This window comes from Artemia franciscana, chromosome 14 (genome assembly GCF_032884065.1).
Source record: "Artemia franciscana chromosome 14, ASM3288406v1, whole genome shotgun sequence".
Taxonomy (NCBI): domain Eukaryota; kingdom Metazoa; phylum Arthropoda; class Branchiopoda; order Anostraca; family Artemiidae; genus Artemia; species Artemia franciscana.
This window is the reverse complement of record NC_088876.1, coordinates 11,752,845-11,777,257: the sequence shown is the minus strand read 5'-3', so window position 1 is coordinate 11,777,257 and position 24,413 is coordinate 11,752,845. Positions and strand designations below refer to the sequence as shown.

Genomic DNA, 24,413 nt, shown 5'->3' with positions numbered 1-24,413 from the left:
TAATCTTAGTCTTACTTCCAGATTATAACCTTGAAAATCAATATAGTGGATTACACTTTTGGATTTACGGTAATACAAGTGAATAAATCCACCCCATATTCTTGAGACCCAATTCGATAATGATTATTATTGTAGTCTCAAACAATTTTGTCTTAGTCCCTTTTGAATTTGAATTTTCAGCCCACTATAACAAAAGAAATAACAACGAATCCAAAATATTTTGACTGTGGGTTAAATATAATACAATACAATGTACAATTCACTATGACAAAAACCAAGTACAGCTACTCTAAGGTTAAGGCAACAGAAATTTAACCCTTTTTGCCTCACCCGCTGTCGACGGCTCTGCCAACGACAGAATATGTATTATCAGGACAGGTAGTAGTAGGCCTCAATATAGTCAGTACAATTAAAGATATTTAGTACTTTCAAGCACTGTTGGAAGGGTTACCATACCTTATTTATTTAAAGGTCCCTGTAATCTTCGGTGCATTAATCGCTATGCCACTAGTCACCTTCTTTTTTTGCCGTAAGATAGTCGTAGACTTTCATCGCCGTACAACTTATTTTTGAAAAAGTATTTTAGTGCTTTGTCAGTCAGAAATCCAGCAGCGGAGATTTGTTTATAGTTAGAATATTTAGAATAAGAGCATTATTCTCAAATAAGAAGTGGGGTCGAAACTTGAAATTAACTGAAGGAATCCCAAACATGAATGGGGCTGACTTATTCTTTGTTTGAAGAGATTAAAAAAGAGTTATAGCATGGTTTTATTTATATTCAATAGTCTTAAACAGCAATATAAAACTAAATAAAGTTTGTCTCTAGAACTAACAATTGTGGCACAATATTAGAATAGAAAGCTATCCAATCAACATATTCTGAAACTCTTGTGTAAATACCAGGAAACAAAGGGCTACCGCATCCAACTCCAGAAGATACAATGCCCACTTGAACTGAACGTTTACCAAGGCCTTCCTTTAGGATAAGTGGACTACCCGAGTCACCCTAAAAAGATATTTCAAATCAAACAAAAAGTTTGCTCTTTAATAAAACTAGATAAGCAAATAAAACTTTGTTTGCTATTGAATTCATATATATATATATATATATATATATATATATATATATATATATATATATATATATATATATATATATATGTGTGTGTATTCTCTTTGTATTAGTATCCTTATGCATAGTATCTACTAACACTGACTTGAAATAATTAAGGATGAAATAATTCAAATAATTGAAAGTATTAAGGGGCAACAAAACACACGAGTTTTTAGAATAAGTGTAATGTTAAGTGTAGAATAACGTAATGTTTATTTGGAAAATTACTGCAAAAGTTAAATGGTACATAATATAAAAATGGGCATGAACTAAAGTACTGTTTGGTGCAATGTAATGACTTCTTAAAGAAACCGACTAACGAAAAACTAAATCTAATTTTGAGAATAGATTAAACAAAATAAACAATAAACAAATAGATGAGGTGATAATTATCGCTTAATAATACTGTCAAAAGTCTACGTATATTTCAACTAGACTTATTTCAACTATACTTGTACCAGATAATTTCATCTCCAGACCTTTTGAAAATCAAATCAAATTTCTAAGTAAAAAGAGAATCATTTTGGTTGTTTACCACACATTCGATAGTCATTAACACTGCTGAATAGCGAAATCAAACAGTTCGTGGTAACGAACTGTAGTAAGGTAGTATTAATGTAGTAACTGTAATAAGGTAGTTTACATCTAAAGAATTGCATTTTAATGCTGATTTTAAATATATAAGTTTCATCAAGATTAGTCTTACCCATCAAAAGTTACGACCCTGAGAAAATTTGCCTCATTTAAGAAAATAGGGAGAAACGCCCCCTAGAAGTCATACAATCTTAACGAAAATCATACCATCATATTCAGCGTATCAGAGAACCTTATTTTAGAAGTTTCAAGCTCTTATCTACAAAAATGTGGAATTTTGCATTTTTTCCCAGAAGACAAATCACGGATGCGTGTTAATATTTTGTTTTTTTTCCCACGGGTGATCTTATCGATTCAGTGATCCTAGAATATCGTAATTGCGCTCATTCTAGCGGAAATTAAAAGTTCTAGTGCCCTTTTTAGTGACAAAAATTGGATGGCACCTAGGCCCCCTCCCACGCTCATTTTTCCACAAAGTCACCGGATCAGAATTCCAAGATAGCCATTCTATTCACCATAATCGAAAAAAATAATAACTATGCCTTTGGGGACGACTTGTGTTTACATGGGGACGAATTGTTTGTTTGACCTGTGTTTACATATAGTAATGGTTACTGGGAAGTGTACAGACGTTTTCAGGGGGATGTTTTTGGTTTGGGAGAGAGTTGAAGGGGGGGTTACGTGGGAGGAGCTTTCCATGGAGGAACCTTTCATGGGGGAAGAGACTTTCAATGAAGGGGGCGCAGGATTTTCTAGCATTATTTAAAAAAAAAAACAATGAAAAAATATATATGAAAAGTATTTCCTACTGAGAGTGAGGAGCAGCATTAAAACTTAAAACGAACAGAAATTATCACGCATATGAGGGGTTTACCTCCTCGTAATACCTCGCTCTTTACGCTAAAGTATTTTTAGTAGTGTCAACTATTTATTCTACGGCCTTTGTGATTCAGGGGTCGTTCTTAAGGAATTGGGACAAAAATTTAAGCTTTAGTGTAAAGAGCGAGGTATCGACGAGGGGTGAACCCCTTCATATACGCATAATACATACGTAATAAAAACATACGAATATATAAGTTCGTTACGTAAGTTAATTTGTAAATTACGTATATTATTTTGCTAATGAAAACGTTCGTAAAAAATTAAAAGTTCTAGTTGCCTTTTTTAATAATAAAAAATTAGAGGGCAACTAGGCCTCCTCCCTCGGTCATTTTTTCTCAAAATCTTCCGATGAAAACTATGAGAAAGCCATTTAGCCATGCAAATTTCGTTTTAATTATTTATGTGCGGAGAGCCAAGATCAAAACATGCATTAATTCAAAAATGTCCAGAAATTAAATGAAAAAAAATATTTTTTTTTAAAATGAAACTAAGGAGTGACATTAAAACTTAAAACGAATAGAAATTACTCCGTATATGAAAGGAGATTTTCCTCCTCAACGCCCCACTCTTTACGCTAAAGTTTTTTACTGTTAGTCAAACTTTAGCGTAAAGAGTGGGGCGTTGAGGAGGAAAAGCCCCTTTTCATATACGGAGTAATTTCTGTTCGTTTTAAGTTATAATGTCGCTCCTTAGTTTCATTTAAAAAAACTTGTTTTTTTTATTTAATCTAATAAAAGACGAGTGCTTTCTATATCTAGTAAACTGTTAAATATTTACATGTCAAAAATAAACAGGAGATGTTAAAAAATGAGTGGCCCTAAAATCCATTCCCGAAACTCTTTATATTCTTTTTTCTCTTTATATTCTATATTCTATATATAAAATATTCTATATTTTATATTCTATATTCTCTTTAAAAAAAGTTGTTGGTTCTTTAATTGCATAACTTTGCTTTCTTGACTCTTCATAAAACTCTATCAAAAATGAAATTTCAAGTGAGGAGTGAAGAATTTTAACAAAGAAAGTATGTATCTTTACCTGTTATAGACATGCTAGACACAGTACTTCGCCAGTTCTTGTCAGTAATGAAATAAAAATAAACCAAATTCCTTTAACTGAAAGTAAAGAGCGACATTAAAACTTAAAACCAACAGAAATTATTCCATATATGAAAGGGACGGTCCTTTCTTTGACACCTTGCTCCTTACGCTGAAACTTGGCTCTTTATCACAACTCAACTTTTTATAAAAATAAAAGACTTTAGCGTAAAGACCGAGTCATTGAGGAGGGAACAGCCCCTTTGATACAAAGAATAATTTCGGTTCTTTTTAAGTTTTAATGTCACTCCTTACTTTCAGTTAAAAAAGTTTTTTTTCCTTTCTGAACTTTTTGAATTTATTCCGGTTTTGATTTCGGCTCACCGTACATGAATAATTGCAACCTCTTTCAAAGCCTCAATTAAAACCTCGTTAATACCTTGTTCTTAACGCTAAAGTTCGAATATTGTTCCAATTCCTTAAGAATGACCCCTGAATAACAAAAGGTTTAATTAGAATGAATAGCTCTTATGGAATTACTAATAAACCTTAGTGTAAAGAGCAAGGTATTGACGAAGGAGCGCACCCTCTCATATAAGTAACCATTTCTGTTCGTTTTAAGTTTTAATGTTGCTCCCTACTTTCAGTTGAAAAAACTTTTTTTTTATTTAATTCTCCGATCGTTTTTTAGATAATGCTGGAGAATCCAGCACCATCTTCATGGAAAATTCCCTTCCCCTATGAAAAATTCCTCCATGGAAAGTTCTTCTTGCGGAAACTTCTCCCACAAAATTTTATGCTTTTGCAGATAGAAGCTTCAAACCTCTGCATTAGGGTTCTCCGATACACCAAATCTAATGGTGTTATTTTCATTAAGATTTTGTACTTTTAGAGGGTGTTCCTTCTTTTTTCGAAAATATGGCGAATATTTTTAGGCCCATAACTTTTGATGTGTAAAACTAAATTTGATGAAATTCACATATTTGAAATCAGCATACAAATATAATTCTTTTGATGTATGTATTAGTATTAAAATTCCGTTTTTTAGAGTTTCGGTTACTATTGAGCCGGGTTACTCCTTATTTACAATTCATTACCACGAACTGGCTGATTTTATTCATTTTTACGTATGTGAGAGGATTCGTCCCTTCGTCAATACCTCGCTCTTTACGCTAAAGTTCAAATTCTGTTCCAATTCTTTAAAAATGACCCCTGAATCACAAAGGCCGTTTAATTAGAATAAATTTGGAAGTACTAAAAGACTATTTGCGCAAAGATCGAGGTATTGACGAGGGGGCGAACCCCTTTATATACATGACAATTTTTGTTCGTTTTAAGGTTTAATGTTGCTTCTTATTTTCACCTGAAAAAAGTAGTTTTCGTTTTTTTTAAAAAAATCTGATCGTTTTTTAATAATGCTGGAAAATCTGGTGTTCCCATCATGGAAAAATTATCTTCCCCAGTGAAAAATTCCTCCATGTAGGTCCTCCCGTGTAACCCCTCCTCTGAAAGCCCCCCTCCCCATATGAAAAATGTCCCCTGAAAATGTCTGTATACTTCCAAAAAACCAATACTGTAGGTGAACAAAGGGCAAAGTTCATAACTTGCAGCCCTTCCCCAGCGAACTGTGGGGGATTAAGTCATCCTGAAAGAAATAATTATTAGATTTTTCGTCTATGCTGAACAAAATGGCCATCACAAAATTTGATCCGGTGACTTTGGGAAAAAAGAGGGTGGAAGGGAGTCTAGTTGCCCTCCAATTTTTTTGTCACTCTAAAAGGGCAATAGAACATTTAGTATCCGTTTGAATGAGCCCTCTTGTGATATTCTAAGACCACTGTATTGACACGATCACCCCTGGGAAAAAAAAAAAATAAACACGCATCCGTAATATTTCTTTTGGCAAAAAAAATTCAAAATTCCACATTTTTGCAGATCAGAGCTTGAAACTTCTACAGTTGGGTTCTCTGATACGCTGAATCTGTTGTTGTAATTTTCGTAAGATTCTATGGCTTATGCAGAATAATAAGACATTTTTTTCTGAAATGAGGCAAATTTTCTTAGGCTCGAAATTTTTGATCGGTAAGACTAAAATTGATGAAACTTATATGGTTTAAATCAGTATAAAAATCCGACTCTTTTGATCGATCTATTGGTATCGAAGTTCTTTTAGAGTTTCGGTTACTATTGATCCAGGCTGCTACCACGTTACCACGGGCAAACAGTCGTTACCGCGAAGTATTTGAAAGCCCTGCCTTTTAAATTTTTCAATAGCCATTTTAATTTAATTTTAATTTTTAATTTTAAAATAATTTTTTAAAATTTAATTTTCTGCCATTTTAATTTTTCAGTTTTTCAATTTTTCAATTTACTCGCTATTGCTGGAAGCTAAGGCCTTTGATTTTTGTATAGAGTAATTTCATCAGTAGCCTATTGTTTTCATTAGTATTGATTCTCGAAATTCACTTATCCTATAACCAGGCAAATGGTTTGAAGGTTATTTACCAGAATGTCATGGTTGTAGCTAGAATAATTTAGTTATTTTTTCTCTGAGACAAGCAGAATGTTGTTCTCCATATTATCTTAAGGCCCACAAAGCAGAATATTCGTTAGGCAAAGAGTCTGCTCCGTTTGTTCCCTCTGTTCAAAACAGCCTCCTGTATAGACACTTTGTCACCTCCCTCAACTCGTATTGATCAGAAGGTGCTAAGTCCCTCGATCTTGCAGATAGGTAAAATGTATTCCTGTTCGAGGCCCACTTAGTAATTAAGGGTTGCTCTTTTCTTATTGGCATATTTAAATCGATGTTGAATAATCAATCAAAGATAATAAGAAGAAAAAAATTACCTGGCATGCATCTTTTTTTCCTCCAGGATCACCGGCACATATGACATGTTTTGATATAATTGCGGTTGGTATGATGCTGTATATATTTCTGCAAAGGATTTCCTCAACGACTTGGACATTAATTTCTTGTAAAATATTACTGGTTAATAATGTGTCTGAAAATTAATATAGACTTATAAATGACTTTGTCCTAAGGAACATGAAAAGGCTCTGGGAGAGCATGGATTCGAATGGGAAAAGTTTAACTTACCTTAAATTCAATGATATTTGACGATTTTAGTATCCTAGGTGAAAGTGAGAACAAAATAAATAATGTTCTGGAGGTTTTGAGGGTTTAGCAGTGCAAGAAAACACTTGAAAATTAATTTTAACAAGGCCAAATCACTGAAAATAGGAATAAATGAAGGCGAAAAGGTGATGCTGGGCAATGAGAAGATTGACAATTGGATAGCCTTGCTATATATATATATTACTTACTTGACTTAAAGCTCCTGATGCTGGTCCACCGTAGAGAGAGATTTGACTCTTCACCTCCATTCCAAACGGTCTTGCACAAGTGTGACTGTTTTCCGGAGATCAGTAACATTCACGGAAAGGTAGTGGGTAAGGCTATCCCTCTATCTGAACCGGAGTGATTCATGGAGGCACTTCCAGCCATGTCCAAGGGGGCTAAAATTAAAAAGTGTTTTGGTGGTAGCTTCTGCTAGTATGTGAATCCCTTCGATTCCACTGAAGAAGTTTGTTTGGGCCAGATCTAGGACATCAAAAACAGAAGCAGCAGCAGGCCAAGTTTTAGCACCGTAGAAAAGGACTTGCGTTATGGTCCTGTTGTAGATCCGCATTTTTGTTTCGGCTGATAATCGAGCCATAGTAGACGCGGCTTTAGCGATGTGCGACTGGACTTCCGTTTCAATTGAGGCATTATCTGAGACTGCAGATTCAAGGTAAGTAGACAACTTGATAACTTCATTAGCTTACCCTAATACGTTGAATACGGGTGAATTGGCAGAATTTCCTGTCAGATCAATAATAATTAATCTTTTTTCTGCTAGCTAATAATTAGACCCACTTTCAGGGCTTCTTCCGACAGTGTATTGAGAGCTGCCTCGAGTTCAGCTGTAGAAAACCTGTAGAGAAAACCTGTAGAACCTGGAAAGACCTTTTTGTACTAGTGTAGAGTGCCTTGAGTAAGCTCCAGAGTTTGCAAAGGAGACCCGTTCGTTATAGTATCAGCTAAAGAGACTCACGGTTGACAGAGTCGAAAGCTGCTTTCAAGTTAAAAAAGGCAATATATGCCGTACACTGGAAGTCGTGGGTTTTCTCTATGACCTGCAGAATAGTGCTCATGTGCTCGTTTGTGGATCTGTTAAGCGTGAAACCTGCTTGCTGAACTTGGTGGTACTTAAGGATGAACTAGATACTTCTATCAAGCAACGTCATGGTGAATAGTTTGCCAAGAACTGACAGGAGGGTGATTCCTCTGTAGTTCGAGTAATCACTGTGGCTACCTTTTTACTTCCATAGAGGAATAATGATTCCTTCCTTCCATTCTTCAGGTATCAATTTGGTCGACCAGGTGAGGGAGAACAGCCTTTGAAGTAAAAGTAGCATTGCTGGTCCTCTAAACCTTAGCAGCTTGACGGTGATCCCAGAAGTTCCTGGTGTCTTTTTGTTTTTCATTTTTCATTGGACATTTTGTATGTCTTCAACCAAAGGAGGATCAGGCTCTGGTGGATTTTCACATGTTGTTTGCTGAGCGGACGCAATTAGGTTGGAATCAACGTCGATTCTTTCGGCATTTAGTAGCTTTGTGAAGTGCTCCTTTCACAAGTTAAGTTGCGCGTTGTCATCTTGTAGCATTCCCCCAGAGACAGATTGAACTGCGCCTATTTTTAGTGGTTTCCGATCGCTAAGGCCTCTGATATACTTTAAAAGTGACATGACGTCACCTTTTCATGTCACATCATCTAGCTCTTCGGCTTTTTATCAACAAATTGTTGTTTATCACGGAGAATAGCTTTGTTTCTGATCCTGTTTAGCCGTCTGCAGGTGGGCATATTTTCGGCAAGCCGCGCTTTTCGGTGCTGTTCAATGATTTATAGTGCTTCTTGCAAAAGCCATGGCTTCTTTGAATAAATCTTGCGACCTACGGCATTAGTGGCAACCTCTAGTGCACCATTTTTCTATGTCTGCCAGAACGCGTCTGAGTCAACAAGGGTATTCAGGTATCCAAACCTATTCTGAGTTTTAAATGAGCACCTTTTGCAGAAAGCCTCAATTTTTAGTTTCTGGGTGTCAAACTTTGGCCGGTGTCGTTCTAAAAGCTGGACTTTAAGACGCAGGTGGAAGTTCATGGCAAATCTTCTACGGTCAGCATTCCTATTCTTAGCACAACGATATGTTCTACAATTGCTAACTGATGAATGCCGTCTTAAGTTGGACTATGATATATTCGATCATCCTGGTACTCCCATCACTGCTATACTATGTTGGCTTATAGATCTCTTTCCTTTGAAATTGAATGTTCGCCATGACCTGTTCGTACATACTGGACAGCTGGAAGTGGTAAGTCCATTTTCGTTAAAAGAGTCAGGTGTAACCTGTCCATTTAGATATTTAAAAGTTAAGCTAGGTTTAGATACATTTGCATTCAAATCGCCCACCATGGCCAAATTCTCGTGAGAGGTAATCTGAGAGAGAGAGCAGATGTCAGAAATGAGTATAACTTGTCATTTTTGTCCACTAAAGAAACATCCATTGGTGGATAGCACAAAATAGTTCACATCTTCCCATGCATGTGGTTGAATCGGGCATTGAGTAGTGTACCCGATATTAGGTTGTGGGATATGAGGTATTTTTTAGGGCTCTTGTTTAGGAGCAGGCCTACACCGCTGCGTCTACTGGAGGTTTGGCCTGACCAAATCATCCGGTAACCTGTATTGGCGATTTTTTCATTGCCTGATTGCGCCATGTGTGTTTCTATCATTCTCAGTATGTGAATCCCATATTTCAACATCGTAAGCCCTAGAAGGTCTTTGGATCCCGAGTTATTCATAATTAAAGTATTCCAGGTGGTATTCTCAACCCACCTTGGTCTGAAAGATTCAAAGGATATCCGGGGGTTTGCTGAGGTCTTAATTAATTTAAACCATAAGATCTGAGCCTTGAATAACATTTTTTTACATTGCAATTATTTCCAGGAGGAGGAGGGTCGCAAGCCCAACCGTCCCTATGCCTGGGTTTTGATTAAGAAACGCTGGAATGGGCTAAACCCGTGCCCACGAGTTTCGGACAGTCCTCTCTCTCTCTCTCTCTTTATATATATATATATATATATATATATATATATATATATATATATATATATATATATATATATATATATATATATATATATATATATATATATATATATATATATGAGCCGTCCTGGCCAAGTTGGTTGGTGCGCTGGATTCGGTATCCTTGTCTGAGAGGACGCGGGTTCGAATCCCAGTGTACCGGGGTCAGTGGCGTGACTCTGTAAGCTTAGCCAGAGTCGACCCAGCTCTAAATGGGTACCTGGAGAAATCTGGGGAAGGTAAACAGGAAGGGTGTGCGAAAGCACAGGATGGCTGGCCCCCAACCCCCCATTGCACTTCCTGGCTGAAGGGCCAAGAAACGGAGATCAGCACCGCCGGTAGGGACTGTAAAGTCTAATGCCGTATCCTTTTTATATATAATATATATTTATATGGTACTTGTATTATATACACCAAACCTTATTTTCTTCTAATGTGTTTCTCTGATAATGAAATCCTAATGAAATATACCAAAGTAAGAAAAAAAATATAATACTTTAGAAACAAATTTAGGGTAAATATTTAAACATTAGGGGGAGGGAAAAGTATAGCGGGTCTGCACGCCTAAGGTATTAGGTAAAATTATTCTGCATATTATGTTGTATATTTTGTTTTCTAACTTCACATTGTCCAAATACTTTACCCGGCCCCCCGCCCCCCTAATATGCAATTATACAGCACAAATAATATATTTTACATCTATTCTTTCACTTCTCTTTGTCTTGTCTTACACTAAGCTCAGCCTTAATATCTCAGCTTGATTCCACTTTAGTTTGTTGCAATACGCGTATTTTTTTTACTAAATTGGATCAATGAAAATTGAATCGGTTGCATAGCTCAATGTCCTTGCTCTTGTAGCTTCGTGTATAATATCTCTCCGAGGTCCCCCCCCCAAAAAAAAGTTTATTGCACCTTTCAAGCATAGTTAGGGCAGTTCCTATTCTTAAATTTTTATTCAAGACTTTAGGAGTGGGGGCTAAACAAGTACTTGGAGGCAAACAGAGCAAGAGGTGATTATACCCAAATCAGACTTATCACTTTAAAAAATGCAAAGGAAATTTCTGTCAATATTGAATGAAATGACCATCCCCTGTGCGTGAAGTGGTTGGAGAAAGAAATACGAATAATCCATTGGAAACACACCACTCTTTGCTTATTCATCCCTACTGCTTAGGTTCAGAGCTTAAATTATTTGTTCATCTATTGTATGATCAAACTATTTCTCAAACTATTGTCTAAGCTATTACTTCATCTTAGCACTGTAACAGTAAATTCGTATGAACAAAGAATTTTTGTTTAACAACTTCAATATCTTTGGAAATTAGCAGTTTTTATGGCACTTAATATTTACCAAGTGACATATAGCGATTGCAAATTCTGTCAGTCTATTTGTCGGTCTTGAAATTTGACGATGAAATTAGGCAAACATATCAGGGACCTGACCAGATTAAATTCGAAATAGTCGTTTCGATTTACCACCTGGGCGGGGGAAGTGGGGGACGGTTAATTTGGAAAAATTTGAAAAAATGCGGTATTTTTAACTTACGAACGGGTGATCACATCTTAATGAAATTTTTATATTTAGAAGGATATCGTGTCTCAGAGCTCTTAATTTAAATCCCGACTGGATCCGACGACAATGAAAGGAATTAGAGGGGGAAACCAGAAATCTTGGAAAACGCTTAGAGTGGAGAGATCGAGATGGCACTTGGTGGGTAGAATGAGCAAATGTCGTAGGTACGTGATTGACTTAAACGGACTCGATCCTTTCTCTTTGAGGGAGTTAGGGGGGTCCAGTGCTTTGGCGAGTTCGGTGCTTCTGGACGTGCTAGGGCGATGGAAATTAGTATGCGTGTCAGGGACCTGCACAAATTGACTTGATAACGTCGTTTTCCCCGATTCGACCATCTAGAGGGCTGAAGGGAAGAGAAAATTAGGAAAATATGAGGTATTTTTAACTTACAAGCTGGTGATCGGTTCTTAATAAATTTTAATATTTAGAAGGATTTCGTGTCTTAGAGCTCTTGTTTTATATCCCGACTGGCATTAAACCTCTGATTTTCTTTTAAATCAATCCATTTATTCTTAGAATTTTGTTAGAGCTCATGCCATATGAGCTCTTGTCTCTTCCGACCTCATCACAAGTGTCATACGAGCACTTAGCTCTTGTTTTTACATTCTTACATTAAACATGCATGTCAAAATAAAAAAATCTTTAAATAGGTTTGTTTAAATAGTTTAAACTAATGAAGCAAAATCACTCACTGGGATGTGTTCTTCCCCATCCTGCAACTGAAACTGTAGTTCCGGTTAAGTCTACATTCTGGAACGCCAAATCGGGAATACAAATCGGGCGGATATGCTCTGAAAAAGGACACAGTAGAAATAAGTCTTTAAGTATTGAAGTTCTATTTCCTCCAAATAACAATTGAGACTATCCTTCATTTTCATTTTTTTTTAAATTGACAAAAATCCTAATTAGATTGGTGTTTTGCATCTTTTTTACAGTATGAAAATACCAATTTTCCAGGAATACTTAACAAAAATTTTGGAAGATATAAAAACGAACAATTTCCTTATCTTCTTTTGAAGAATATCCAACACATTTATTCCACTTTTAGTTAAATAGAAGCGTACAGCTAAGCAGCCTTTTCAATGTTAATCAAATAAAAAAAAACTCTTCCCCGTTTTAAAACTTTCAAACTGGAATTGTTTTCGTGGAAGGAGTAAAAAAAACTAAGTAAAACTGTACAGAAGGTTATCAGCAAGTCTATTCTTTTTTAGTTAGTTAGTTTTGTCTAATGCATGGCTTTTTTTCTTCTTGATGAGGTACAAAAGGCAGTCCCCTTTTTAAAACCACTTAAAGCAGGAAAGTTTTGGTTTAGAAACTTGAAGCCAAAGATAAGTCATTGATTGGAATAGAGATACCGAATTTCAACGCTCAAACTGCGTTTCAGTAAGATTATGATTTAAATTCTATTTGTCTTTTCTACAAGAAATTTTTTTTTACTGCATGTATATTTTCCAATGAAAATCAAAGAGCCATATTTAACTCTAAATGAACAAAATTAGAGGAAGAAAAACGGAAAATTTAAACTTAAAGTTGGCTGAAACTACCATGGATAACCAAATGAAACCGAACATAAACAAGGATTGAAATGAATAATCATATCAGACATATAGAAAAAACTTATTGCTCTCGGCAAATAGATTCAGCCTAAATTGAAATCCCCCTCCCCACCCAAACCGTGCCACATCTGGAATCCTCTAAAGGCTTGGGTGTCAGTTTATTTTATTGAGAACGCAATGGTTTTTATTTCTAAGAACTTCATAAACAAAAATAAGGAAGTCGAAATAATAATCAAGATTACAGGAAGAAAATAAAATGCTCTATAGAATAATTACATTTATGACTTCCAATTTATTGTTACTAAATTAAATTGACATATTTTTTGTCGAAACTCTTCTGTTTGATTCTAATTCTTTCCAGTATGGAGAGCATTGATGCCTAAATAAGACTTAAAAAAAAGGTAATTATGGAAGTAATCTATCGTTTGGCATTTGACCTGTGAGCATCGATAAAATTTTGAAGCAGGATTAAAGTTTGGAATAACGTTTACGTTTTTTTCACGTTTTTTTACGTTTTTTTCAGGATTACGTTTGAAATACAGTGACTGTCAGTGATTATTCAAGTTTCGCAATAAGTGAAATATATACGCAATAAGGAAGGCTTGGATTGTTGGATGATTTGTTGAATGTCGGAGTACGGTGGGAAATAAGCCAGGCAGGTCCCACGTCCCATCTGGCCACTGACCACAAAGTGATTGCCACTGCTTGCGTGGGCCCGTCCCTATTTGAGATAAGTAAATTTCAATTAATTTTAAATAACGAAAATGTCTGTTCAACAGGAAACAAATCTGGATATTTTAGAGCGTCTGAAAAATATAGAAAACCAGCTTGGGGGCCTTTCTAAGCTCGCGTCGATAGCGGAAGAACTGCAAACCATATCCTCTCAAATAAAGAAAAATGAGGCGTCGCAATCGAAAACCACAGAGGACATCCAGAAAATAAAAGAAAAGATAGACGAATCGCAGAGGCGCGGAGAGTGGTTAGAAAAAGAAGCAAAACAGTCAAACCTGATTTTTTATAATTTTAAACCCCTAAACCCACCTAGGGGATCACTTGCGGAGGAAATCAGTGAGGTCATTTCCGGCTGTTTGCCACAGATTGAGATCAGGAGATGGGACATAAATGACGCATTCCGCTTGAACACTAAAAAACAAGGAGAAATCCGTCCAGTTTTAGTGAAGTTCACAACCAAATATTTGCGAGATTTGATTTTGCGAAACTCAGTTCGCTTCCAGAGTTGCGGCATCTCCCTAGCTCCGGATTATACACGGGCCGAGAGAATTGCTCGCAACGCTCTGAAACCACTTTTGCAGAAAGCAATCAAAGAGGACCGTGAGGTGAAATTCAGGGGCCCTCGTTTATTTGTAGACGGTGAATTGTTCACGTATGAACATGAATCAGGAAAAATTAGAAATAATGGAAGAAATAAAGCAAGAGAACGAGCGCGATCTCAAGTGCAAGAGTACACTGAATCAAACGCGGAAATGGAAAGCGAAGGTGGGAATCAAATGTCAGAGCTAAACTCGAATATTCGTAGCGGCAGTCTCACACACGACCAGGCTATTAGCCAGGCAGACGGTAAAAAACCCGGAGTGAGCGGAGCCACGAGTAAACGAGGCTTAGAAGAGATAATCAGCCCCGAAGATCGTCACAGGCAGGATCGTTGTAACGTAACTCGTGACCCACCAAATCGAGGCCTTGGTCGAGAACCCCCACGCCGCTCACTCAGAAATAGACGAAGGAGCCCTTTCAATTTCGAGGAATAGGAAGTAGGCCGTGTACAACAAATTCAGTTTATGACATGGAACGTCCAAGGCCTAATGAGTAAAAAACAACAGTGTCTAAATGAGTCTTTTCTGAAGTGTGATGTAACATGTTTAATTGAGACATGGACCCCGCCTTCGGAGGATCTGTCGGTTAAAGATTACACAGTTTTCCGTGCTGACCGGCAAGTTTCCCGTGATGCACGTTTTTATGGCGCAGTCGCGGTTTTTGTGAAAAAGAGTTTCGAAGTTTGTCATAGATTAAAAAGTAAATCTGAGAACATTATTTGGCTAAACCTTAAGTGTCATGATGGATCAAAGATTGTCCTGGGTTGCATATATGTTGCTCCACAGAATAGTAGTTATATGAAAGAAGATACGTGGACTTTGATTGAAAATGAGTTGGAATATTTACAGAGAAAATATAGTGAAGAGTTTTTTGTTTTGATGGGTGATTTTAATGCTTATACGTCAGAAGAACCAGAAATTCCCCTTGTTTCTCTTTCAGGAAATGATTTGATGGCACTGAGGATTCCAGAGAGCTACAAAATTCCAAGGAGGAGCCAATATGTGAAAAGAAAAGTTAACCAATGGGGAAGGAGGTTGTTGGGCATTTGCAGATAATTTGGTCTAGTCATTGGAAATGGAAGGTTTGGAAATGATGCGGGACGCGGTGAGTTTACTTGCATTTCCAGAACGAATTTTAGTGTCATTGATTATGTTTTGGTGGACAGTAGGCTCGCACCTATTTCCCTAAACCTTGAGGTACTGGCTTGGTAAAATCAAGAATACAGTGTGAGTGGGTGGAGAAAGATGTAACCCGAATAAAAGATTATTTTTCCTCGGAGCCGATGGTTCAATAGTTGAATGCCCTAGCATGTGAGATTGAGGAAAATACGGGAAATGTAAATGAAGTTTCTTCAAAATTTGCCGAGCTGATACGGAGTCCTTTACTTGAAAAAATGAAAAAAAAAGGGGAAACAAAAAAGCACGTTCTTCGATAATGAATGTGAACGGAAAAAAGAAGAATTAAATCACATACTAGAATATGTTAAAAAATCCAAAAAGGAAACTGAGAAACTGGAATTGCTCCGACAGTATAGAAGTAAAAGAAAAGAATATAAACTAATGATAAAAATGAAGAAACTAGAGTTTCGATGGCGGGAACAAAATGAACTTGCGCATTTCTATAAGACAAATGATTTCCGGGAATCTCTCTTGGAAAAATTTTGGACAAAATCTTAAACAAAAGGCTGGAATTATGGCTGGATGAGAGGCAAATTCTGAGAGAAGAGCAAGCCGGTTTTCGTAAGGGATACTCACCATCTGATCGAATGTTTGTTCTAAATGCATTGATTAGTAAGTATTGCAAGGGAAACGGAAAGTTGTACGTGGCTTTTCTTGATTTAATTAGAGCATTTGACAATGTTGACCGTATAATTCTGTTTAGAACGCTTTTAGGAACAGGAATTCCGTCACCCTTTTTAAGGGTTCTTCTCTCGATATATTGTTTGACCAGAAATGTGGTAAAGATAGCAGGGAGCGGTATATCTAGAGTTTTTTTTAATGTAAAAGGTGTAAAACAGGGTAGTACCCTATCACCGAAACTTTTTGCTATTTTTATAAATGATCTTGCCGAATACCTTGAAAAAAGGTGGGCGCCAGTTGTACACCTTGGAAATAAAGTATTATCATTACTATTATTTGCCGATGATATTGCCTTGTTCGCCAGATCCAATTCAGAGCTACAAACTCTGTTAGATTTAACAGTTGAATATTTAGAGGAAAAGAAACTTGAAATTAACACAAAAAAGACAGAGGTGATGATTTTTTGCCATAGACAATCAACAGGAAATAAAGATGAAGAAAGTTTTAATTTGAATGGTGAAGCTATGAAGGTTGTGTCTCAGGCAATATATTTAGGATTCCATCTAACATCGAACGGAAGATGGAGCAATCATATTTCGAAGATGGCAAATCGAGGAAAAGCAGCAATGGCAACGCTGTTCAGGAACAGTAATTTGACGGGAAGAGGTGACTTAAAGATGCATAAAAACGTGTTCAACTCAAAAATAAGGCCAATCCTCCACTATGGAGGGGAAGTATGGGGCCTAGAAGTGACAAATTCATTAGAAACTCTACAGCTACAATATTATAAACGAGTGCTAGGTCTGCACGCCCTAACTCACACACTTTTCGTCAAGGGAGATTTGGGACTTTTCTCCATGAGAAAACATAGACAGATCCAATTAATTAAGTTTTGGCTGAAAATACTGCAATGTCCCTCCTCAAGACTCATCAGAGCAGCGTATGATGAATTACTTACCCTGGGACAAAAATCGTCATGGCCCTTCCATGTCAAAAAACTACTGGACAGCACAGGTCTATCGTATGCATGGAATGGAGGAGAGGGTCCAATCTCAGATAAAAAGCCTTTCTGTCAGAGATCCAAACAAGGCTGGAAGACCAAGAAATTCAGAAATGGTGGAATGACCTTAGCCAGTCGGAAAGCTTAAGTTCTTACTATAAGGTGAAAGAAAATTATGGTGAAGAGCTATATTTTAAATTAGGGATTCCAAAAGAATCCCTGAGGTCTTGGATGCAGGTGCGAGCAAACTGTCTCCCTCTTCACAGTATTTGGAAAAATAGGTGCCACCCGGAAATGCGGTATACTTGCCCAATTTGCGGTGATCTTGATGGGCTAGACCATTTTCTTTTCAGGTGTCAGGGGCTAAATGAGGTAAAAGGGAGCTTTCTTTGGGTGGGTGGTGTGAGCCCCTTCTTGGAACTTTGAAGTCGACGTCGAAAATAAATATAGTAGCAGTGGCAAATTTTGTTTGGAAGGGTCTTGTTATTCGAAAGTCGATTGTTACATAATTTAGTTTGTTTGTTGTTATATATGTATGTATACGGCCTGAATAATGGCTTTAAATACAGTCATTCATTCTATTTAGTTTGTTGAAGAATTACTTAGAGTTGGCAAATAAATGATTTAATAACTGTGTTGTTGTGTGTTTAAAATGAATACGTCTAAAAGGTTAAATTATGGATTTGAAATTACTGCATGCACGGCTGAATTTAAAACTTTGACGCTCCTAGGCCCAATCATTTTTGCCGCTCCGTTTTTGCAAGATTTTTGGAGGAGTCCTCGAGAATTCGGGGATAGTGGAAGTAGTGAACAGAACACAACTGAAGAGGCAAAAGAAATGAAAGAGGGAAGTGATACTAAACTCTCAGTTGCCACTCTTGGGAGAAATCTGATAGCTTATAAATGGCCACGGAATTCCTGTGTAGTTTTAACCTTCCTGTGAATAGGTAGCGTGGTGGCGGAGTTTACCTGATACTTTGACGATATATCACATCAGTCCAGTCTTTGTTAAGAAAAGAAAAACCGCTAAGCGATAGTCTGCTGAGCCACTTGGTATTGTGCATCCCTAGGCCCGGAACTAGTAGACCTGTTAATAATTGCAGGCCTGACTGCATAAAAGCCCAATGAAACTATGGTTGATTAGTTGATTGATTAAGATGTAATTATATTAATTCATGGAAGTCTCTACATTACATAAGCTAATTTATACTTTGTCCCTAGTAAAATGCCAATGACGGCTTGGTCTTTAAAGAGTTTAGGGAAGCGGTAGCCATACTCTAGTGTTGTAAATTCTCTTTTTTAAAGTTTGTCTGGCAATAAGTCTTGGGAGTGTTAAGCCAATCAAAAGAAAATTTGTTCCAGGTCCTACATTTGGGGCCCCGTTCCCAAGCTATAAACTATTTTTTGGCTTTTTAAGCCTAATTTCGGGGGAACCAAATTTTATTTTCATTTTATTTCTAGTGCATGAGCTCCTGTGGCCTAAGAAATTACGATACAAGTTTAAAGCCAACAAGAAAATGCCTAATTTTGGTCCCACTTTTTGTTAATTCCTGCTCCCCAACTAGAATTTTTATGTGCTAGGGTCCTCTTGGCTCAGGTTCATATGGTTTTAAGTTTCAAGCTGCTCAGGAAAAAACAGTTTTGGCCCTATTTTCGGAAACCCATGCCCCAGAAAATGTTTTTTCCGATAGATTTCTCTTTGACGAAAGCCGTATGGTGGCAGGTTTTAAACTAATCAAGGACAAAAAAGTTTCCTGGCCCATTTGTATGCCCCTCTACAATTACCCGCTCCAAAAAAGTGTGTATTTCTCCTGGCCAACGGAATAACTCCTGAAAATATCAAGCCAATGGGACTCATAGGATGAAATTTACGCCTAGTCCGTTATTTTATACCTATCTATAGACAATTGGAAAATTGTATTATTTACTATCTTTTTTATTACGGGGCTGTGGAATTCATGTAACCTTAGGAGGCTATATTTATTGGGCCTTTCTATTATTTTAGACAAAATGGTGGACCCAAGAGGGACGGGGGCAATCTACTGGCTTTTCAATCACATTTAACTGGTAAAAGGACTCCTAAAAGTTCCATTTTCCAATCGACTAAATTCCGTCCGTAGCTTTTGCGATCTTCCCTTCTATAATGAACGACAGGGTGAAAAAAAAAACATGAAAGGCACAGCTAAGGCAACGTAAGAACGTTGCCTCTTATAAGGTAATGCTTCACCAAGACTCATGAGGTTTAAAAATGTTTATTCCCATATAGTTTTTGAGTGTACGTGGCAAGAACCTCTTCCTTGTTGATGTAATACAAAGACCCTTTCTCCTTTTTAGAATTTTGGCAAGTGGGATAGTGTTTTCGGAAAAACAGGCAACTTAAAACGAGCCGAATACACTTTTATATTTCATCAGGGACTTGAAGGATGAATTTACTCTACCATGGGATAAGCTTTACCTAGAAAGCGAAGAAGGTGAGCTTCTAAAGAGAAGGAATATCAAAACGAAACAATAAGAATAGTTTTTCTCATTTGAGAAAACTCCCAAACTCCTTTCCTGACCGTGTCACTACTTGAAAAAATCAAGTTCTAAGCCTTCGATTTGTGTCAATTCTTACAAAACTTATGGTCCATGGCTTTCACATATTTTTTATTTATTATCAAAGGAGAAAATTTCTGGGTATATTTGCTGTGAGAGGAGCTTCATTTCTTCTTCAGAAATATCTCTAGAATATGCTTTAATTCGAGTGTTCTCTTTTGTTTAAATTCTTCCTCCACCTAGTATATCTTCATACCCTCCCCCTTCTAAAGAAAAAGTTAATTCCTCTATTTGTGTCTCAGCCAGTATTCTCTTGCAAATGCCTACAAATCTGACCGAAGCAAACTTATTAAGAAAATATTCACCCTTGTACGTTTTAAGTAACTAAAAGTGGTTCATAGGATTACAATTTAGGGAATTCCAAACTATATTTAAAAATTGAGTTTCATGCCACTTTAAATGCTTTACTACCAAGATGTTACCTGTGAAGCAAGTACCCCTGCTAAGGTAGACAATTGCAATATCATTAGCATGACTGACTGAATCATATCCTTCATGAATCTTCACCCTATCAACTTGTATTTCAATTCTTTGGCCTTCGAATTCGTCACTGAGATTGTATTCTCCAAGTCTTGCTATAACACTGGAAAACAATATATAAGTTGGAATAGATTTTAAATACACACTTTCAATGGAACGTGATTTTAAAAATACGAATGGGGCATAATATAATTGACTAATAGATTTTTTTTTGCGTCAGGCAGAAGCTATCCAAGTAACATAGTCTTAGAAACTATTTAGACTACTAAATGCTTAATTTGTCCAGCATCGACTCCACTTATTATTAAGCACAGAATCCTTATAAACACATGGACATACCTTAATCTGTACCACTGTCACAGGATTGGCATTTAATGAAATTTTTATGTATTTTTTTTGCCAGCTTTCTACCACAAACTTCCATTTCCACCACAAGTTGCCTTGATTTCTTATGTACCAGAGTTGTGCCATGTCGCATGTGCTAGTTGCAATATTGCAAGGTAAAGAATGCTAAAGGATAAAGCACAAGTCTTTAAAGTCCAAACCGCTGGTGCTAACCACCGTTTCACTACCTTTCAGCTCGGAAGTGCAATCGGGGACTGAGAAACATTCATCCTAAGATTGAATATCCTTCCCATTTCCTTTCCCAATGTTTTTCAGGTACATCTCTACTTCACTTATTCACTGTAAGCCGTGTGCTCCAGGCACCACTCTTGAGCTGGGTCGATTCCGGTTAAGCTTCCAGAGTCATGCCAAAAATTCCTGCCCCAAACCATATAATCGGCAAAACGAGAAATCGAGCCCCAGCTTCGAGAAACTTAAAACTTCAAGTTCAGTGTGCTGGCACATGGCTAGCACGGCTAGCAGGAACTTTGTTTGAAAGGCTTCTATCAATAAAAATTGGTTCTTAAGTACTGTTTGTAGGTACGTAACATTCACACCTATAGATAAAAATAAGTCAGCCTTTGTTATCAATTTGTGTTTTTCCTTTATTTTAATGTCACATTTGTACTACATAAAAGGAAGACTGAAATGACAAGAAATTTTTCTTAAAAAATTTCCACGTCATTAATTTTTCAGGAAAAAAAATGCCTTCGATTTTTTCTCAGGTTCATCCTTAAGATAGAAGAACCACTATTTGAGGCTTCCATGTGTTCTGATTTCAATAAATTCTGCTTTGAATCTTCTTATTTTTTGTGCAGCGTACAGTTGGAAATACGGCCAGTATGACGGGTACAAAATTAATTCGTAGTCAGTTCCTCCTGCAAACATCTAACACATCCCCCTCCATCATTCTATGCACCAACGTTTCAAAACCATATTTGGCCACTGTAATAATCATAGTTTCTAATATTTCAATCTGTACAAACTAATCTTCCTATTCTTCCAAGCTTTGTTTTTTCAATGATGAAAATACATCCTTTGGCAATTCACTGGCATTGGCAATTCTACTTTTAACATCTTCACTAAATCCACCATCTCTTAGAAAAATACTACCCAGATGAGCACTGCTGTCTACTTGATCAAGTTTCACCTTGCCCAACATCATCTCTTCACCTTCATTTATTCCCAGTCTCAGTGATTTGATCTTCCCAATATTAGTTCTCTAACATATTTTGGACGCTGAACTCCTAAGGATTCCAAAAGGTTATTTAGTTTACCAAGAATTTCATATAGGATACTCAAATCATCAGCATAATCTGAATCTAAAAGAGTTTTACTTTACCATTTGATTCCAGGCTCTCCCATAGCCTTCGCCGTGTTTCTCACGACGAATTCCAACAAAATATTCCCTTTAAACGGGGATAGAATGCAGTCATTCTTAATTTCTGATTCAATACTAAACAAGCTACTAACCTCATTCCAAACGCCAATTAAAGCAATCACGTCCTCGTGCATAGCACTAATCACTATGCATTAGTCTGGTTTAACATACAAGAATAAGACCCTCGCTAAGGCTATTTAATCAGCTGAATCAAACGCTTGTTCATAATCCATAAAATTGAAGACCAAAGGGGTCTGATGACTCGAGTACTAAACAAGTATTAATCTAAGAAAGAAAATTTAGTCGATGCATCATCTCTCCTTCCTAAAACCATAATGTTCTTCTATTATAATTATATTTACAGCATATCTAGGACTAAAAAGTATGATAACAATAGATAGCTTCTTCTGTACAGAAACCCAGCCAATGCCTTTGTAATTACAGCACCCAGTCTCAGAGTGGTTTAATTAATATTTCACCAAGACCGCTAGGTACTCCTCTTTTTCAAAAATCATGTTCATAATCTTCAGTAATTTATTTTTGACTTCAGAACCATTTTATTTAAGAAAAGTCATTTATCACCCACTTAGCACCTGCGGCCTTGTTTTTTTTTTACATACGTTTAGTACTTTCTTTGAATTTTTTCTCGCAAAATAAATATTCCTTCACTTCCAAAGTGTCAATTTTTTTACGTCATTTCCTGCAACCTTATTACGGTTTAGAACGTGATCAAGACATTCTACCCATCTCCCTTTAACGATTTCCTTATCACTAATCGGGCCCTGTTCCTATCTTTAACTGTGGCAAGTCCAGATTGAATATTCTCTCTTAATTTTTTAATATTCCAATACACTATTTAGCTTTGATGCCGTATGGCAGCATGTTCCAGATCTTCAGTAATTTTATCCATGGCTTCCACTTTGCACCTTTTTAATTCCTACTTTAATACTTCTCTACTTTGCTTACGTTCCTGTTATTCTCATACGGTCTATCACTCAGATAATTTTTGTGCAAAGCACTTATGTTCTATTTACTTCGATGAGAATATCGGTTTAAAAATAGAAAAACGAAATGCATGAAGAAAACTGACTCGAAAAGAATTAAGAACTGCTACATGAACATTTATATCCTTACGATGCGGAGGGTTTAACGAGGAAACCTTTAATCAAAAGGAATGATTTCATCTGTTGCGCTGTCACGAGGGATTCCGTATTTTGATTTTCGTACAAAATTGTTCACATTGTTTTCGTAAATGGATGATAATGGGTGGTGAACCACTTCTTAGTTTACAGCATATTCGAGAACTTCTTTATATTAACTGATAATTCAGAACATTAAAAGACAAATTCCATACAACGAAGGAATCTGATGAAAGATAAAATAGGTACATACAGGGTAGCCAGGTTGGGGATAAGGAGGGCTTAACCCCCCCCCCCCCCCCAACAAAAAGAATTGCTGGTTCAATGAGTAAAAAACTAACGAAAATGAATATAAACTAATTTTTGATCCGTTTTTTAAAGTTTCTTTTTGTAATACCCTTCCCCGAAAAAACTTTAATACAACCATAGGTACAATAAGGATCCCCGTTTAACATTCTTTCAATATATGAAAATCACTCCCATCACAGTATTAGTCCAGCCACCTGGAGATATATGCCAGGATGTATCCCTAGGCAATACAAAAAAAGTCCAAATTATTTTCTTCTTATTAAGAAAAGGCATATTGAAAAATTATTGATAAAAATAAGTGCAAAAAGTGACAAAAGTACCTATAAATTGACAAACGTTTGTGGACATCTTATGGGTATATTTAGCCATAGGTAGAGTGGGAGGGGGTGGGCTTTAAAGTAATTTAAACATCCGTAATTATTATTTTGGAAAGATTAAATTTACAAAGGTTAATATTTTTTATTTTGCTTTTGGATAAAATAATAATCAAAGTTAAGGACATAAACTTAAATCTTGACAAATAATTCTAAACTGGGAGAAAACCAAGTTTTAGTCAGACCCGTGGACATCAAACAGTCCGTGGTAACGGACTGTAAGTAAGGAGTGATTCGGCACAGCAGTAACCGAAAATCTAAAAAAAACGGATTTTAATATCAATAGATACATCAAAAGAATCAGCCTAAGAATCTGCCTTTAGGCTAAATAAGATTCAAGATTTGAAAATTTTGCCAGATTTTCGAAATAGGAGGAAAACATCCCCTAAAAGTAAAAGAATCTTAATAAAAATCACACCATCAGATTAAGCGTACCAGAAAACTCTATTATGGGAGTTTCTGCAAAAATGTAGAATTTTGTTATTTTTGCCAGACGACAGATCACGGATGTGTTTTTCTTTTTTTTTCTTTTGTTATTGATGATTGTATTGAAGTAATGGTCCTAAAAGATTAGGAGAGGATGCATTCAAACGAAAAATAAAAGATCTAGTAACCTTTGTGGGTTACAACGTGAGTCTTGTCACAGAGCAGTGTACTTTAAGTTTAGTTTTTTCCT

At 36.5% G+C, this 24,413-nt stretch overlaps 1 protein-coding gene across 1 annotated transcript in view; it reads right to left on the bottom strand.

The window, feature by feature from the left end:
* Positions 1–749: 749 nt before the first annotated feature.
* LOC136035308 (venom protease-like) overlaps positions 750–24,413 on the bottom strand; it is a 42,481-nt gene continuing 18,817 nt past the window's right edge. The window contains exons 5-8 of the mRNA XM_065717006.1: positions 20,093–20,253; positions 12,081–12,179; positions 6,475–6,629; positions 750–1,006 (exon numbers count right to left, since the gene is read on the bottom strand). Of these exons, the coding sequence (XP_065573078.1) occupies positions 806–1,006; positions 6,475–6,629; positions 12,081–12,179; positions 20,093–20,253 (616 nt within the window). The 3' untranslated portion in view covers positions 750–805. The remainder of the gene's footprint in view (positions 1,007–6,474; positions 6,630–12,080; positions 12,180–20,092; positions 20,254–24,413) is intronic.